Source organism: Macaca mulatta, chromosome 10, assembly GCF_049350105.2.
Source record: "Macaca mulatta isolate MMU2019108-1 chromosome 10, T2T-MMU8v2.0, whole genome shotgun sequence".
Lineage (NCBI taxonomy): Eukaryota > Metazoa > Chordata > Mammalia > Primates > Cercopithecidae > Macaca > Macaca mulatta.
The window spans coordinates 874,837-891,241 of NC_133415.1; the positions used below are offsets into that span (position 1 = coordinate 874,837).

General features: G+C 56.9%; 1 protein-coding gene across 6 annotated transcripts; it reads left to right on the top strand.

The window, feature by feature from the left end:
• Positions 1-115: 115 nt before the first annotated feature.
• On the top strand, positions 116-10,906 carry CPT1B (carnitine palmitoyltransferase 1B). 6 transcript variants are annotated; one of them, XM_077949035.1, is made up of 20 exons: positions 116-359; positions 919-1,078; positions 1,413-1,552; positions 1,841-2,021; positions 2,241-2,342; positions 2,543-2,680; positions 2,765-2,842; positions 4,595-4,702; positions 4,776-4,860; positions 5,475-5,670; positions 6,603-6,788; positions 7,374-7,479; positions 7,560-7,676; positions 8,257-8,421; positions 8,503-8,637; positions 8,736-8,888; positions 9,374-9,487; positions 10,101-10,193; positions 10,347-10,432; positions 10,686-10,906. In XM_077949035.1, exons 2-19 carry the CDS (start codon positions 938-940, stop codon positions 10,428-10,430), a joined length of 2,322 nt encoding a protein of 773 aa, XP_077805161.1. In that variant the 5' UTR covers positions 116-359; positions 919-937; the 3' UTR covers positions 10,431-10,432; positions 10,686-10,906.
• The last annotated feature ends 5,499 nt before the right edge of the window (positions 10,907-16,405 follow it).

Below are 16,405 nucleotides of genomic sequence, written 5' to 3' on the forward strand. Positions count from 1 at the left end.
AGTGGGGGTCCCCCCTCCCTCCCCACTCCCCTGGCTCCAGCTTAGAATAGTGAATACTAGGACTTGGGGAGGAGAAGGAGAGTGATGGGGGTATGAAGACGACCCTGAGGTGGGGATGCCGCCCAGAGCACCAGCGATCCCAGAACAGGCACAGCTGACACATCGGTGACCTTTTCCCTACATTTGGCTATTTTTAGCTCTAATGCCACCATCCTCACGAGACTCTCTGGGGCCCCCCAGGCTCCCAGACCTTTGAGCAACCTTCACGGCGCAGAAACCCAGCCCCGCCCTGCAATTCCCACCGCGGAAGGCGGGTGGTCTGGTTCCCGCCCCACGTTTTTCCGGACCCCGATTTGGGAGTAGGTGTCAGGTTCCTGGTGAGGGCGGGGCGAGGGTGGCTAGGCCTGAAGGACGTGGGGACACGGGCCAGAGTGGCTGGCCCCACGCGCGGACAGGAGCGGACCTGAGCTGTGAGTAGGGGCCGGCGCAGGGTGGCCCGCGGGGGTCTGGGCCCCCAGCCCTGCACAGGGGCGAGGATGGCGCTGGGGCCCGCGCGGTCGGGCGGGGAAGGGCGGGTGCCTGAACCCTGCCTCTGTCCAGGCCAGTCCGCTTCCAGGGGCGCTTCTCTTCCCCGCCCGCGCCCTCGCTGACGCCCCCTACTCCAGGCTGCACTTCACCGTCCTTCGGGTTCCTGCAGCCTTCAAGGCCCAAACCCCCTGCGCCACAGTGGCTGTGCCCACCCGGAAGGCTGGCGCGAGGATTTGGCGGCGGTTGGCCTGGCGGGGGGCGCGGGCCGGGGGCAGCCGCTAGTCGCGGGGTGGGGGGTGCGAGGGGTCGCGGACTGGCTGGGGGCTTCTCGGCGCAGCTGGCGCGGGGCCGGCCTAAGCGCGCCCGCGCACCCACCTGCCCCCGTCCTAGGTGCCGACCAACCCCCAGGATGGCGGAAGCGCACCAGGCCGTGGCCTTCCAGTTCACGGTGACCCCAGAGGGGGTCGACTTCCGGCTCAGTCGGGAGGCCCTGAAACATGTCTACCTGTCTGGGATCAACTCCTGGAAGAAACGCCTGATCCGCATCAAGGTGCGCACAGGTGCTTCTCCCAGCAGGTGCAGAACGGAGCTCTCACAGCGGGGGCAGAGGCCGGCTGTCGGCTGTTAACCGCTTTGTTAGGGTCCCTCACTGCCTCCTTGGCTGGCAGTTCCGCCCGGTACAGGTTCTGGAAGTGCAGACGCCAGAGGGGTGCACAGGATGTGGTCCGACACAGGGAGCTGTGGGTGTGGAGGAGGAAGGAGCACAGCAGGGCATCAGGAGAGAACGCCGTCCAGGCCAAGACCAGGAGCCGGTTTCCAAGACTTCACAGGCAGGCTAACCTCACGCCCTCTGGCTCCATAAGGGCGCCTGTTTCTGCCCGCAGAATGGCATCCTCAGGGGCGTGTACCCTGGCAGCCCCACCAGCTGGCTGGTCGTCGTCATGGCAACAGTGGGTTCCTCCTTCTGCAACGTGGACGTCTCCTTGGGGCTGGTCGGTTGCATCCAGAGATGCCTCCCTCAGGGGTAAGGAGTGAAACTGGAAGGGCACAGGTGTCACCAGGGAGGGCTGGGCCCAGCTCCCAAGCCTGAGGTTCTGAGCTGGGCAGATACAGGACAATAGCCATTGGCAGTCACAGGGCAGCCCTCCCCTATGACAACCATTGTCTTAGTCCTATATCAACTCTTATTTGTTGCAGTCAGGCATGAGTGTGCCCAGGGAGGTTCTTCCTCTTGATGTCTCCCCTGAGACAGTTCACAGCCACCCGAGGCTGGCCTCAGGAGGACCCCCTGCAGCCTTTGCCCCCTCTCCAGTAGGTGTGGCCCCTACCAGACCCCGCAGACCCGGGCACTTCTCAGCATGGCCATCTTCTCCACGGGCGTCTGGGTGACGGGCATCTTCTTCTTCCGCCAAACCCTGAAGCTGCTTCTCTCCTACCATGGGTGGATGTTTGAGATGCATGGCAAGACCAGCAACTTGACCAGGATCTGGGCTGTGAGCAGCAGTCAGTGGAGGGGTTCAGGCACCTGGATTGAGACGCTTTGGGCTCCTTTAGGGTTCTGAGCTAGAAGGGAGAGGCAGACAGGGCACTGGTGCCTGTTGTGTGGTTTGTCCTGGAGGGGCTGGGATGGTTCTGAGGGTATCAGGGAGTTGCTGGTTGGTTTCCGTTCTTGCCACTGGCTCCCACCCCAGCACTCTGCTCTGTACCCCCAGATGTGTGTCCGCCTTCTATCCAGCCGGCACCCCATGCTCTACAGCTTCCAGACATCTCTGCCCAAGCTTCCTGTGCCCAGGGTGTCAGCCACAATTCAGCGGGTGAGGGCCTCGCTTGGGCATCCCAGTGGGCAGGGGAGGCTGGATTCAGGAGATGTTTCCAAATATAAGGTTCTGTGCAAAGAGTGGCCTTAAGGGCTTGAGAATAATGGGGCCGGGTGAGGAGGAAGAGGTGGGAAGAGGATTAAGATAGAGGCAGCCCTCGCCATCTGACCCCACGGTGATGATAACTGGCTGGACAGTACCTAGAGTCTGTGCGCCCCTTGTTGGATGATGAGGAATATTACCGCATGGAGATGCTGGCCAAAGAATTCCAGAACAAGACTGCCCCCAGGCTGCAGAAATACCTGGTGCTCAAGTCATGGTGGGCGAGTAACTATGTAAGTTTGTGCCCCGGGCTCACTGTCACCTGCCACGTGTCCTGGCTGCCCCTGCCCCAGCTCTAACCTTCCACCTGCCCACAGGTGAGTGACTGGTGGGAAGAGTACATCTACCTTCGAGGCAGGAGCCCTCTCATGGTGAACAGCAACTACTATGTCATGGTATGAACTGGAGCCCCCAGGCCCCCGCACCTCCTCGCTCTGTCCCAGCTCCAAGGCAGAGGACCTGGAGGATAGCCCGGAGCTCTGGTAGCAGCTTCCGTGGGCAAGTGGGGGTTATGGAGTGAGGCCTGAGCGAAAGGGCAGAGGGAGAGGAGATCCTAGAAGAGTCCAGAAGCAGCTTTGGGGCAGTGGAGATCCTGAGGATGAGGAGAGTGGTGACCCCCAGCCTGCCACCGCCTCTCTCAGAGTCCCAGGGTCACTGCCCCTACCCAGCTCAGGCTGTCACCTCTTTCCTTGGTTTCCTCACTGGCCTCCTGGCCATGGGTTCCCAGCTGCCCTGACACCATAACCGGGAAGTTGTCTAGAACACGTCTTGCTTTGTGTCCCTCTGCAGAGCCGGACAGCAGAATGAAGGCCAGGCTGCTGCTTTTAGAGCTCAGGAGGTCACAGTCTGCCTCTGCCCCATGTAACTGGCCCTTCTGAGTCTCTGGGTCTCCCAGCCACCCGGGCTGTATGGCACGCCTCTTCTCTCCTTTCCCACTGTCCAAAGCACACTTGACTTGCCAGAGTCTATCAGAATTCTCCTCCATAAGCTGTCCTTCCAGGAACTTACACACAACTTGTCCATACCAGAGGTTTTAAACTGCTTTTTAGCGGTAGAACCCCTTTATCAAAGCAAAATAAGTAGAATACAAGCACATAAAACAGGTTATAAAAAGGCAGCTCAGGCTGGATGCAGTGGCTCACTCCTGTAATCCCAGCACTTTGGGAGGCCGAGGCAGGTGGATCACGAGGTCAGGGGATCAAGACCATCCTAACACAGCGAAACCCCGTCTCTACTAAAAATACAAAAAATTAGCTGGGCATGGTGGTGGGTGCCTGTAGTCCCAGCTACTTGGGAGACTGAGGCAGGAGAATGGCATGAACCCGGGAGGCGGAGCTTGCAGTGAGGTGAGATCGTGCCACTGCACTCCAGCCTGGGCGACAGAGCGAGACTCTGTCTCAAAAAAAAAAACCAATAAATAAAAATTTAAAAATAAATATAGGCCGGGCGCGGTGGCTCAAGCCTGTAATCCCAGCACTTTGGGAGGCCGAGACGGGCAGATCACGAGGTCAGGAGATCGAGACCATCCTGGCTAACACGGTGAAACCCCGTCTCTACTAAAAATACAAAAAATTAGCTGGGCATGGTGGTGGGTGCCTGTAGTCCCAGCTACTTGGGAGACTGAGGCAGGAGAATGGCGTGAACCCGGGAGGTGGAGCTTGCAGTGAGGTGAGATTGTGCCCCTGCACTCCAGTCTGGGCAACAGAGCGAGACTCCGTCTCAAAAAAATAAAATAAATAAAAATAAATAAATAAATAAATAAAAAGGCAGCTCAGAGTCAGGCATGGTGGTGCATGACTCTAATCCCTGCAACTCAGGAGGCTGAGGCAGGAGGATGACTTAGGGCCAGAAATTTGAGGCTGCAGTGAGCCATGCTTGCCCCACTGCACTCCAGCCTGGGTGACAGAGCAAGAACCTAACTCTAAAAAATAAAGAATTGAAAAAGCAGCCCCAGCTGAAGCTGGAGCAGAGGGTTACTGTGACCAGCTGTGCATTTCTGGAGGCTCACCCTGGCAGCATGTGCAGGACGGACCGGAGGAGGGAGACAGAACACCTCAGGCCCCCAAATAGACTGGTCCTTGGGTCAGCAAGACCCAGGTGACACCCACACAGAGGCCCCCACCCCGCGGGCTCTGCTTTCTCTGTAGGACCTTGTGCTCATCAAGAATACAGACGTGCAGGCAGCCCGCCTGGGAAACATCATCCATGCCATGATCATGTATCGCCGTAAACTGGACCGTGAAGAAATCAAGCCTGTGAGTTGTGTCAGGGTTGAAGGTGGGATGGGAGAGGAGACCTAAGTCTGAGCCATGCTGGGCCTTCCCCCAGGTGATGGCACTAGGCATAGTGCCCATGTGCTCCTATCAGATGGAGAGGATGTTCAACACCACTCGGGTCCCGGGCAAGGAGACAGGTAACTGAGCCCTCCCTGCTCCCTGTGGGCCACTGGCTGGCTCGCTGCCCTCCTGCCTGCTCATCACCAAGCGTCCCCAGTGTCTCAGGGTCCTGAAACTGTGAATAGTAGTCAATTGTGACAGATACTAGACATCTGTTATTTACAGGCATGATGCTGGTTCAGGGACCCCATGGGGCCCAGAGCAGAGCCCCCGCACCTCCGGGGCTCACTGTGCGTGGTGAAGGGAATCCTGCTGCAGCCCAAAGCTTAGGACAGGCCGGGCACCACCATGGGGCCAGCAGAGGAGGGGAGAGGCGCACCCAGGGGTCTGGCAGAGGCAGCAGCCTTCCCTGCTTCTGACGCTGTATCCTTAGGCGGTTTGCACAATCTCCTAGTGCGTTTCCTCTTCTGTGAAATACTTCATAGGATTGTTGTTGGTGTTATATGGGAGGTAGCGGAAGCACCAGCACAGGGCCTGGTTTAGGACACTCGGATCCCATCCGGGGGGCAGGAAGGCCCAGGCAGAGGCTGAGCAAAGCAGGGTCTCCAGGGACACCCAGTGCATGGGAGGTGGGCCCTTCCCAGGATGTAGCCGGGGTCCTGCCTCAGCTTGCCTGTGGCCTCTGTCACAGATGTGCTGCAGCACCTCTCAGACAGCCGGCACGTGGCTGTCTACCACAAGGGACGCTTCTTCAAGCTGTGGCTCTATGAGGGCTCCCGTCTGCTCAAGCCTCAGGATCTGGAGATGCAGTTCCAGAGGATCCTGGACGACCCCTCCCCACCTCAGCCTGGGGAGGAGAAGCTGGCAGCCCTCACTGCAGGAGGAAGGTATCAGGCTGTGGGGAGGGACTGTCCTCAGCTTGAGGTTCAGGGCTCCATGAGAAGAGGAGCATGGCCCTGCCTGCCACCCTGGAACTGGAGGCTGGAGGCACAACTAGGGGAGGGGCACTGGTGGTAATGGCCGCAGGACAGCCAGCATAACCTCCCTCTGACGGGTGGCAGCTAGGTGAGAATGTGCAGAGGGTGGGGACACCCTCCGAAACAGCCTGGCACCCCCACCTCCAGGCCCAGCCTGGCACACACCCCCCCACCTCCAGGCCCAGCCTGGCACACACACCCCCACCTCCAGGCCCAGCCTGGCACACACACCCCCACCTCCAGGCCCAGCCTGGCATACACACCCACACCTCCAGGCCCAGCCTGGCACACACACCCCACCTCCAGGCCCAGCCTGGCACATACCCCCCCACCTCCAGGCCCAGCCTGGCACGTACCCCCCACCTCCAGGCCCAGCCTGGCACGTACCCCCCACCTCCAGGCCCAGCCTGGCACGTACCCCCCACCTCCAGGCCCAGCCTGGCACGTACCCCCCACCTCCAGGCCCAGCCTGGCACACACACCCCACCTCCAGGCCCAGCCTGGCACACACCCCCCCACCTCCAGGCCCAGCCTGGCACGTACCCCCCACCTCCAGGCCCAGCCTGGCACACACACCCCCACCTCCAGGCCCAGCCTGGCACGTACCCCCCACCTCCAGGCCCAGCCTGGCACACACACCCCCACCTCTAGGCCTAGCCTGGCACCCCCCACCTCCAGGCCCAGTCTAGCACATACCCCCCCATCTCCAGGTCCAGCCTGGCACCCCCCAATCTCCAGGTCCAGCCTGGCACCCCACCCCCATCTCCAGGTCCAGCCAGGCCCTCGGAGGCACCCTCATCCCAAGTCCATGTGCCCACTGCTTACCCTGCCCCGTGCTGCAGGGTGGAGTGGGCGCAGGCACGCCAGGCCTTCTTTAGCTCTGGAAAGAACAAGGCTGCCTTGGAGGCCATCGAGCGTGCCGCTTTCTTCGTGGCCCTGGATGAGGAGTCCTACCGCTATGACCCCGAAGACGAGGCCAGCCTCAGCCTCTATGGCAAGGCCCTGCTACATGGCAACTGCTACAACAGGTGCGGCTGCCCCCGCCCCACAGGTCACAGCTTAGGGTTAAAGGTTAGGGTTATGTTTAGAGGATTGAAGATAAAAGGTAGGTTGTGAGCTGGGTGCGGTGGCACACACCTGTGGTCCTAGCAATTTGGGAGGCCGAGGCAGGTGGATCACTTGAGCACAGGAGCTCAAGACCAGCCTGGGCAATGTAGCAAGACCCTTTCTTAAAAGTAGTTAGGATTGTGATTAGTGGTTAGGTAGGGATAGTGGTTAGGATTAAAGGTTAGGGTTTGGGTTAGAGAGTAGGGTTAGAAGCCGGGCGTGGTGGCAGGCACCTGTAATCCCAGCTAGTCGGGAGGCTGAGGCAGGAGAATCCCTTGAACCCAGGTGGTTACAGGGAGTCAAGATTACACCACTGCACTCCAGCCTGGGCAACAGAGCAAGACCCCATCTCAATTAAAAAAAGAGAGAGAGAAGAGAGAGAATAGGGTTGGTGTTAGGGTTAGTGTTAGGGTAACATCCGAGTTAGGGTTAAAGGTTGGGGTTGCAGGTCAGGCTTCTCTGGACATTCCCAGCTTTGGTTCTTCATGTGTCTACTCTCCCCGCAGGTGGTTTGACAAATCCTTCACTCTTATTTCCTTCAAGAATGGCCAGCTGGGTCTCAATGCAGAGCATGCGTGGGCAGATGCTCCCATCATTGGGCACCTCTGGGAGGTAATAGCCTTGCAGAGGGAACCTGCAGGGCAGGCTGGAGGGGATGAGGCCAGCCTCTCAGCCTCATCCTCTCCCTGCAGTTTGTCCTGGGCACAGACAGCTTCCACCTGGGCTACACGGAGACTGGGCACTGCTTGGGCAAACCGAACCCTGCGCTCCCACCTCCTACGCGGCTGCAGTGGGACATTCCAAAACAGGTGGGTTGGAAGCTCCCAGAGCAGGTGTGAGACCACAAAGCAGCAGGCGGGTACAACCCCAACAAGGCCTGAGTCCCCCTCCTCCTCCTCCTCCCCTGCTGGCCCCACCGCCTGACCCAGCCCTTGGGAAGGCACAGGGCACATCTCAGGATACCCGTAGAGTCCAAACTGGCTTCAGGGAGGACAGAGACCACCCACTGCCCCTGGGGCCATCTGTGTTTAGAGAAGGCCATGAGATGGGGGCGGCACTCACAGGCCCCTGGAGCATTTTCAGCACTTCCCTCTTCCCCACAAAGCTCAGCCCAGCCTCTGGGGGCTGATTCTCCCTCAGATTGTCTTTTGCATACCCTCCTCCTGAAGATGTCTTGGCCAGCTGTGCCCTTCCTCCACCAGCTAAATGTCATGCCTCCTAGACGTGACCCAGAGTCCTGCTTGGAGAGCCCTGCCCTCAGCTGACCCTTCCCATGTCTTGGCCGGCTGTGCCCTTCTTCCACCAGCTAAACTTCATGCCTCCTGGATGTGATCCAGAGTCCTGCTTGGAGAGCCCTGCCTGCAGCTGACCCTTCCCATGTCTTGGCAGTGCCAGGCGGTCATCGAGAGTTCCTACCAGGTGGCCAAGGCGCTGGCAGATGATGTGGAGCTGTACTGCTTCCAGTTCCTGCCCTTTGGCAAAGGCCTCATCAAGAAGTGCCGGACCAGCCCCGACGCCTTTGTGCAGATCGCACTGCAGCTGGCGCACTTCCGGGTAGGGCCCCACCTCCCGCTGCTGAGAGGGCAGGGCGGTGCCAGGGTCTGCCTGCCAGATTCACCCCTCTGTATATCCCAGGACAGGGGTAAGTTCTGCCTGACTTATGAGGCCTCAATGACCAGAATGTTCCGGGAGGGACGGACTGAGACTGTGCGTTCCTGTACCAGCGAGTCCACAGCCTTTGTGCAGGCTATGGTGGAGAAGTCCCATGCGGTGAGTGTCCTCTGCCCCGCATGGGGGCCACGGTCGTCTGCCTCCTGTCTACCTGGAGGGTCAGGGCTACTCTTCACCCCTTTACTTCTGCCCCACAGAAAGCAGACCTGCGAGATCTGTTCCAGAAAGCTGCTAAGAAGCACCAGAATATGTACCGCCTGGCCATGACCGGGGCAGGGATCGACAGGCACCTCTTCTGCCTTTACTTGGTCTCCAAGTACCTGGGAGTCAGCTCTCCTTTCCTCGCTGAGGTCAGCACCGTTGTTGGGTGTGTCCTTTGTCCCACTGCCCTCCTACACCCAGGGCTTGGGCCATCTCATGAGGGAGCACAGCCTGTGTTCTGTCTGGCTGGCTCCCCTGAAGCTCCCTGGAGGGCTGGGCCAGCTTTCCTGCCCACACCCCAGCTGGGCCTGCGGTCCTGGGCCCAGCGGGAGCAACATCCTCTTCGTGTCGTTGGTGTTCTTGTGACAGGGAACAGACAAACGTATGATCTGTCAGGTGGTGACAGCACTACTGAGATTAGTGAGGCTGTGGCGGGGAGAGGCAGAGCAGAGTGGGGGCCGGGCAGCTCACACAAGCCTTATGTGGCATGTGCAAAGGGGACCACGGGGTGGTGGCCAGGGAGCTCCTGCACCCTCAGCAGAACCGTGCCTGGCTCAGAGTACGTCGCAGACACCACCTGTCGGACAGGTGCTTTGGGCGTGTGGCGTCTGACCGGCTGCGGCCTCCATTGCAGGTGCTCTCGGAACCCTGGCGTCTCTCCACCAGCCAGATCCCCCAATCCCAGATCCGCATGTTTGATCCAGAGCAGCACCCCAATCACCTGGGTGCTGGAGGTGGCTTTGGCCCTGTGAGTGCCCCTGAAGGGGGTGGGTGGGCAACACCAGGGCCCTGAGGGTTTCAGTGGCAAGTGCAGGCCCTGAGGTCAGACCAGAGGCAGGAGCACCTTGCATAGAGCCTTGCTTAGAGGAGAGCATAACCCCAGACCTGCACAGAAGCAGAATGTTAGCTGTGGACTCAGGCAGCCAGGTGCCTGCGACCCACCCATCCCAAATACCTCCCTGCTGGAGCATGACGGTGCCTGGGGCTGTTTCCAGGGTACTGAGCAGTGCACTGGGTGCTTCTGAAGTCTGCTTATCCGAGAGTGCAGCTGTCTCCCACAGAAGCCTTCTCGTGGGCTAGTTTGTCAGAAGGCTAGAGAACCCTCTGGAGAGAGGCGGCATGATCTAGAGTATAGGCCCCCTGAGGGAAACTGGGGGGTCCTAGATCCCTTGGTGGGGTCTGGGCAGCATTCTTTGGTTTTCACGGTTTCCTGGGGGTGGTCCTCAGGAAAAATGCAGTGTCTAGGGCTGGGGCCCGTTCCTGCAACTCTTGTGGGAAGAACAAGTTCCACATCAGCTTGGTTTTCGGATCTTCAGGGTTTGAGTTCTGCCCTTCTCCTTCACCCTTCGTGTTGCCCTCAGGTAGCAGATGATGGCTATGGAGTTTCCTACATGATCGCGGGTGAGAACACGATCTTCTTCCACATCTCCAGCAAGTTCTCAAGCTCAGAGACGGTGAGTCTTCGGCCCCAGCTCAGGCCTGAGGAAGGGTGCCACCTGGGGCTGCCCAGGAACACAGGTGTCTTTGGCCGGGGAGGCGTCCTTGCTTGTGGGGACAGTGGGGTGGGTGCATATATGACGGTGCATCTGAGCTCTTGGCTCCCACAGAATGCCCAGCGCTTTGGAAACCACATCCGCCAAGCCCTGCTGGACCTCGCTGATCTTTTCCAAGTGCCCAAGACCGACAGCTGAAGGTTGGAGAAATACCAGTCACCCTTTCATCCCCACACTGTGGAGGAAAGGACCTGTGGCGGCTCACAGGCATGAGGGGTGGCCATGCACAGGTGCCCAGGCTCCAAGGACAGCTCTGGCAGCAGGTCCTCACTGGGCAGACGCTGCTCCCCGAGGGCCCGGTTGGTGGAGGTGGGGTTGGAGCAGGAAGGGAATTTTGATTTTTTTTTTCTTGATAGATACTAATAAAAATAAGGCTGTGTAATTTTCTCTCAGCCCTTAGGTACCTGTGTTTTGTTTGGGAACTAGGAGGCCCTCCCCCTCCCCCAGCTCAGACCACAGAGGTGGCAAGAGAAGGGCTGAAGCTGGAAGACTGTTCATGAGGGACTTGTGTGACCTGCTTTGAAATGTGTGACTCTGCTGAGTGACGTAGGCTCTGAGATAGCTGTCCATGCCCACGTGTTTGCTTGGAATAAATTCTTGCTTCAGAACCTTCACCTGTTCCCTGGGGCCATTTCTGTTTGTCTGTCTGCTGGAGAGTGAGCCCACCTCCTCCCATGCAGGGACATGTGTGAGGCACCCCTCTTGGCTGAGGCACAACCCTGCAGGGGCCCCGCAGCTGCTTCTCACCATGGAAAGGGGCTGCAGGCCCAGGCCTGAAGTCTTGGGGTGTCTGTGAGAGGGCACACAGGATGGTCTGTAGCAGCAGATGCTCCTTCATCGAGATTGGCTTGGCTACTAAAATCATCTTAAGAGTAAATGCAAAATAATTTTTCTTTTTTTTTGAGACGGAGTTTTGCTGTTGTCACCCAGGCCGGAGTGCAGCGGCACGATCTCAACTCACTACAACCTCTGCCTCCCGGGTTCAAGTGATTCGCGTGCCTCAGCTTCCTGAGTAGCTGGGATTACAGGCACCGGCCACGATGCCTGGCTAGTTTTTTGTATTTTTAGTAGAGACGGGGTTTCATCATGTTGGCCAGGTTGGTGTCGAACTCCTGACCTCAGATGATCCACCTGCCTCGGCCTCCCAACATGCAGGGATTACAGGCGTGAGCCGCCGCGCCCGGCCATAAAAAATAATTTTTCCGAAAAGTATAAGTAGGCCCTCGATTACTGCTGCGTGCTTGACTAAATCTAGATCTTAGGTGCTAAGAACCCAGAAGTGAATGTGGTTCAGTTAGATTCAGTTCTGGGCCTTCATTTAGGAACCAGTGTCTTCATCTGTTTTTAGTTTTTTCTTTTTTTTTTTTCCATGAGATGGGGTCTCACTGTGTCGCCCAGGCTGGTCTCAAACTCCTGAGCTTAAGTGATCCTCCCACCTCAACTTTCCAAAGTGCTAGGATTTCAGGCGTGAGCCACCGTGCCCGGCCAGGGACCAGTGTCTGCTGGACACTCACCATAGACTTGGCCCTGTCCTGGGGATTCAGTGGTAAACAAGGTCCTATTCCTGCCCATGTCGAATTCACTGCTGGGTGAGGAGGTGTGGTCAGGGGACACAGCAGCTGGCAGGAAACCAGAGGCTTTTGGAATAATCCACTTACCAAGTGCAGGCCTGGGTTGCTTAATGAAGGGGATACATTCTGAGAAGTGCATTATTAGGCGATTTTGTTGTGCAAACATTCTAGAGTGCGTTTACACAAACATAGATGGTGCAGCCTGCTACAGACCTGGCCTCTACTGCACACCCTGTTGCTCCTCGGTTACACGCCATTACAGCATGTTACTGACTACTGTAGGCCACTGTAGTACAACGGGAAGTCTTTGTGTATCTAAACTTGTCTAAACATAGAAAAGATACAGTAAAAATGTTATATAAAAGATTAAAGGCCGGGCGCGGTGGCTCAAACCTGTAATCCCAGCACTTTGGGAGGCCGAGGCGGGTGGATCACGAGGTCAGGAGATCGAGACCACCCTGGCTAACATGGTGAAACCCCGTCTCTACTACAAATACAAAAAACTAGCCGGGCGTGGTGGCGGGTGCCTGTAGTCCCAGCTCCTCGGAGGCTGAGGCAGGAGAATGGCGTAAAACCCGGGAGGCGGAGCTTGCAGTGAGCTGAGATCCGGCCACTGCACTCCAGCCTGGGTGACACAGCGAGACTCCGTCTCAAAAAAAAAAAAAAAAAAGATTAAAAATGGTACCCTTATGGCCGGGCACTTTGGGAGGCCGAGGCAGGTGGATCACGAGGTCAGGAGATCGAGACCATCCTAACACGGTGAAACCCCGTCTCTACAAAAAATACAAAAAATTAGCTGGGCATGGTGTCGGGCGCCTGTAGTCCCAGTTACTTGGGAGACTGAGGCAGGAGAATGGCGTGAACCCAGGAGGCGGAGCTTGCAGTGAGGCAAGATCGTGCCACTGCACTCCAGCCTGGGCAACAGAGTGAGACTCTGTCTCAAAAAAAAAAAACAATAAATAGCCAGGCGCGGTGGCTCACGCCTGTAATCCCAGCACTTTGGGAGGCCGAGGCGGGCGGATCACAAAGTCAGGAGATCGAGACCACGGTGAAACCCCATCTCTACTAAAAATACAAAAAATTAGCCGGGCGCGGTTGCGGGCGCCTGTAGTCCCAGCTACTCGGGAGGCTGAGTCAGGAGAATGGCGGGAACCCGGGAGGCAGAGCTTGCAGTGAGCCGAGATCGTGCCACTGCACTCCAGCCTGGGCGACAGAGTGAGACTCCGTCTCAAAAAAAATAAAAATAAAAATAAAATAAATAAATAAATAATTTAAAAATAAATATAGGCCGGGCGCGGTGGCTCACGCTCGTAATCCCAGCACTTTGGGAGGCCGAAACGGGCAGATCACGAGGTCAGGAGATCGAGACCATCCCGGCTAACACTGTGAAACCCCGTCTCTATTAAACAAAATACAAAAAATTAGCCGGGCGTGGTGGCGGGCGCTTGTAGTCCCAGCTACTCGGGAGGCTGAGGCAGGACAATCGCTTGAACCCGGGAGACAGAGGTTGCAGTGAACTGAGATGGCACCACTGTACTCCAGCCTGGCAGAGCGAGACTCCATCTCAAAAAAAAAAAAAATACACCTCTGCCCTAAAAATGTTACATTCCATATCAGAGCGTTCTTCAGCTTCCAAAAGTATTTCCAGAGACCTCTACCTGTTCGGGTGCCAGTAAGCCTCCCCTGAGAAAGTGCCTGCATTTTGGTAGGCTTCTGGGGATATCAGCTCACCCCCTCCTGAGATAGCAGTGAACAGAGTTTCCAACAAGCTAGCTTTTAATTAACATCAAAATTCTGCATTAAAGTTCTTTTATCTGATTTGTTCTGGCTTAAAATAGTGAGATGAGGAACAACAGTGGTAAACCAGGGTATAAACCTCTGGTGTGGCCGGGTGCGGTGGCTCAAGCTTGTAATCCCAGCACTTTGGGAGGCCGAGACGGGCGGATCACGAGGTCAGGAGATCGAGACCATCCTGGCTAACACGGTGAAACCCTGTCTCTACTAAAAAATACAAAAAATTAGCCGGGCGAGGTGGCGGGTGCCTGTAGTCCCAGCTACTCGGGAGGCTGAGGCAGAAGAATGGCGTAAACCCGGGAGGCGGAGCTTGCAGTGAGCTGAGATCCGGCCACTGCACTCCAGCCTGGGCGACAGAGTGAGACTCAAAAAAACAAACAAACAAACAAACAAAAACACCTCTGGTGACTGCTAGGCATGGTAGCTCACACCTGTATCACTGTACTTTGGGAGGTCTTGAGCCCAGGAGTTCAAGACCAGCCTGGGTAGCATAGTGAGACCCTATCTCTACAAAAATTTTTTTAAAAACTTAGCCAGGTGTGGTGGCACTTGCCTCTGGCTCCAGCTACTCAGGAGGCTGAGTTGGGAGGATTACTTGAGCCTGAGAGATCGAGGCTGCCGTGAGCCATGATTGACCCACTGCATTCCAGCCTAGGTGACAGAGTGACACCCTGTCTTAAAAATAAATAAATAAACCTCTGGTGACAACCCACCAAACCCCAGTTAGTTCCCTCGTGTCCCATAGGTCTGCAGGTCTGCATTAATAAAAGCTAGCAGCCATAACATAAATCCTGAAAGGCCGGGCGCGGTGGCTCAAGCCTGTAATCCCAGCACTTTGGGAGGCCGAGATGGGCGGATCACGAGGTCAGGAGATTGAGACCATCCTGGCTAACACGGTGAAACCCCGTCTCTACTAAAAAATACAAAAAACTAGCCGGGCGCGGTGGCGGGCGCCTGTAGTCCCAGCTACTCAGGAGGCTAAGGCAGGAGAATGGCGTGAACCCGGGAGGCGGAGCTTGCAGTGAGCTGAGATCCGGCCACTGCACTCCAGCCTGGGCGGCAGAGCGAGACTCCGTCTCAAAAAAAAAAAAAAAATCCTGAAACCTCATGGATCAACCCAATAGATGTTGGACTGTTGGTCAGATAAAATCCAGTTGGCTGAGATGAGAGCTCTGCTCCATACTGTTGAATCAAGGACCTTTGGCGACAGAGACCCTGCCTTCAGCAGGTAGTTCTCAAGCTGCCTTGAGCATCAACATCATAAGTACATGGGGAGAGAAAGGGCCACTTGTGGGAGGCTTTGATGGCCTCAACCTCAAAGTGATACACAGCATTTCCCTCCACACTCTTGGCCAAGACTTGTATTTCAAGAGAACCTGAGAAGTAGAGTCTAGCTGTGTGTCCAGGGTGTAAGGGAAACATTTAGTGACAGTTGGTCTCAGATACACAAGGGCATGGAAAGACCAGCCTGACATCTTCCCGGGCTTCCCAAGAGCCCATGCCTTCATGGCCTGGAGTCTGCAGGGTAGCCCACCTCCAGCTCCTGAGCGGGGTATTCAAGAGCCCGCACATTCCAGCTCAACTGATCTTTCCTGAGTCTTCTCTGTCCCTTACCAAGAACCTTGAGCTCAGAACACACTCGCCATTCCCCAAAGGAGGCAGCCTGAGCCACACCCTCACCTTTGCCCTAGATGGGCCTTCTGCCTGGAATCCTGTGCCCTTTCTCCTACTCTCCCGGAAGCTGTCTTCATTAGCCATCAGAATTATTCCTGATTCGGGCCGGGCACAGTGGCTCACACCTGTAATCCCAGTACTTTGGGAGGCCGAGGCGGGCGGATCACCTGAGGTCAGGAGTTCGAGACCAGCTTGGCCAACATGCTGAAACCCCCTCTCTACTAAAAATACAAGTATTAGCCGGGCGTGGTGGCAGGCGCCTGTAATCCCAGCTACTCGGGAGGTTGAGGCAGCAGAATCACTTGAGCCCAGGAGGTGGAGGTTGCAGTGTGCCGAGACTGTGCCAATGCACTCCAGCCTGGGCAACAGAGTGAGACTCTGTCTCAAAAAAAAAAAAGAAATTATTCCTGACTCATGTTTCTCCGGGGTGCTGTAACAGAAATCGGCTCTGGGCTGTATAAGCAAATGGAAGTGTGAAGAGCAGCTCGCAGGTGGAAAGGGATGGCCAGAAAACCAGGTTCAACGGGGCAGGAACCTGGCAGCGGGGGGAGGCAGTGTGGCCCAGGCAGCAGCCTCCTCAATAAACAGGCGAATGCTCACTCCTTGCCCAGAACTGTCTGGCTCAACTCCAGCCATTTTTCCTCCTCTGCAATCAGGCTGTTAAGAATCAGAATCCCTGAGAGAAAATTCAGGGGGTCTCAGGTTTGTCAGGATTCTCAAACACAAGGTGTTCAAAATCAAAGTTAACCTTCCAAGCTAGCTTCTCCCACTCTTCCACACCTCTGCCAGTGGTATCACCCCGGCCATTAGCCCGTTCCTTCTTTCTCCCTCCCTCCCTCCCACATAACCAAGCCCTCTCAAGTCGACCTTGGAATGGCTTTGACTCTGTCCACCACTCAGCCAAACGGCCGGCTCCGGCGCCACCCGCCTCGGCAGCCAGAGACCTTTTAGCTCTGCCACTCGCCTACTTACCACCCTTGTAGGGTGCCCATGGCCCTCTGAAAAAAAGGCTGAGCTCAGACTGGCCTCTGGTTAGCCTCCTCTCAGCCGGAGGCTTCTGTCACTGCCCCTCTC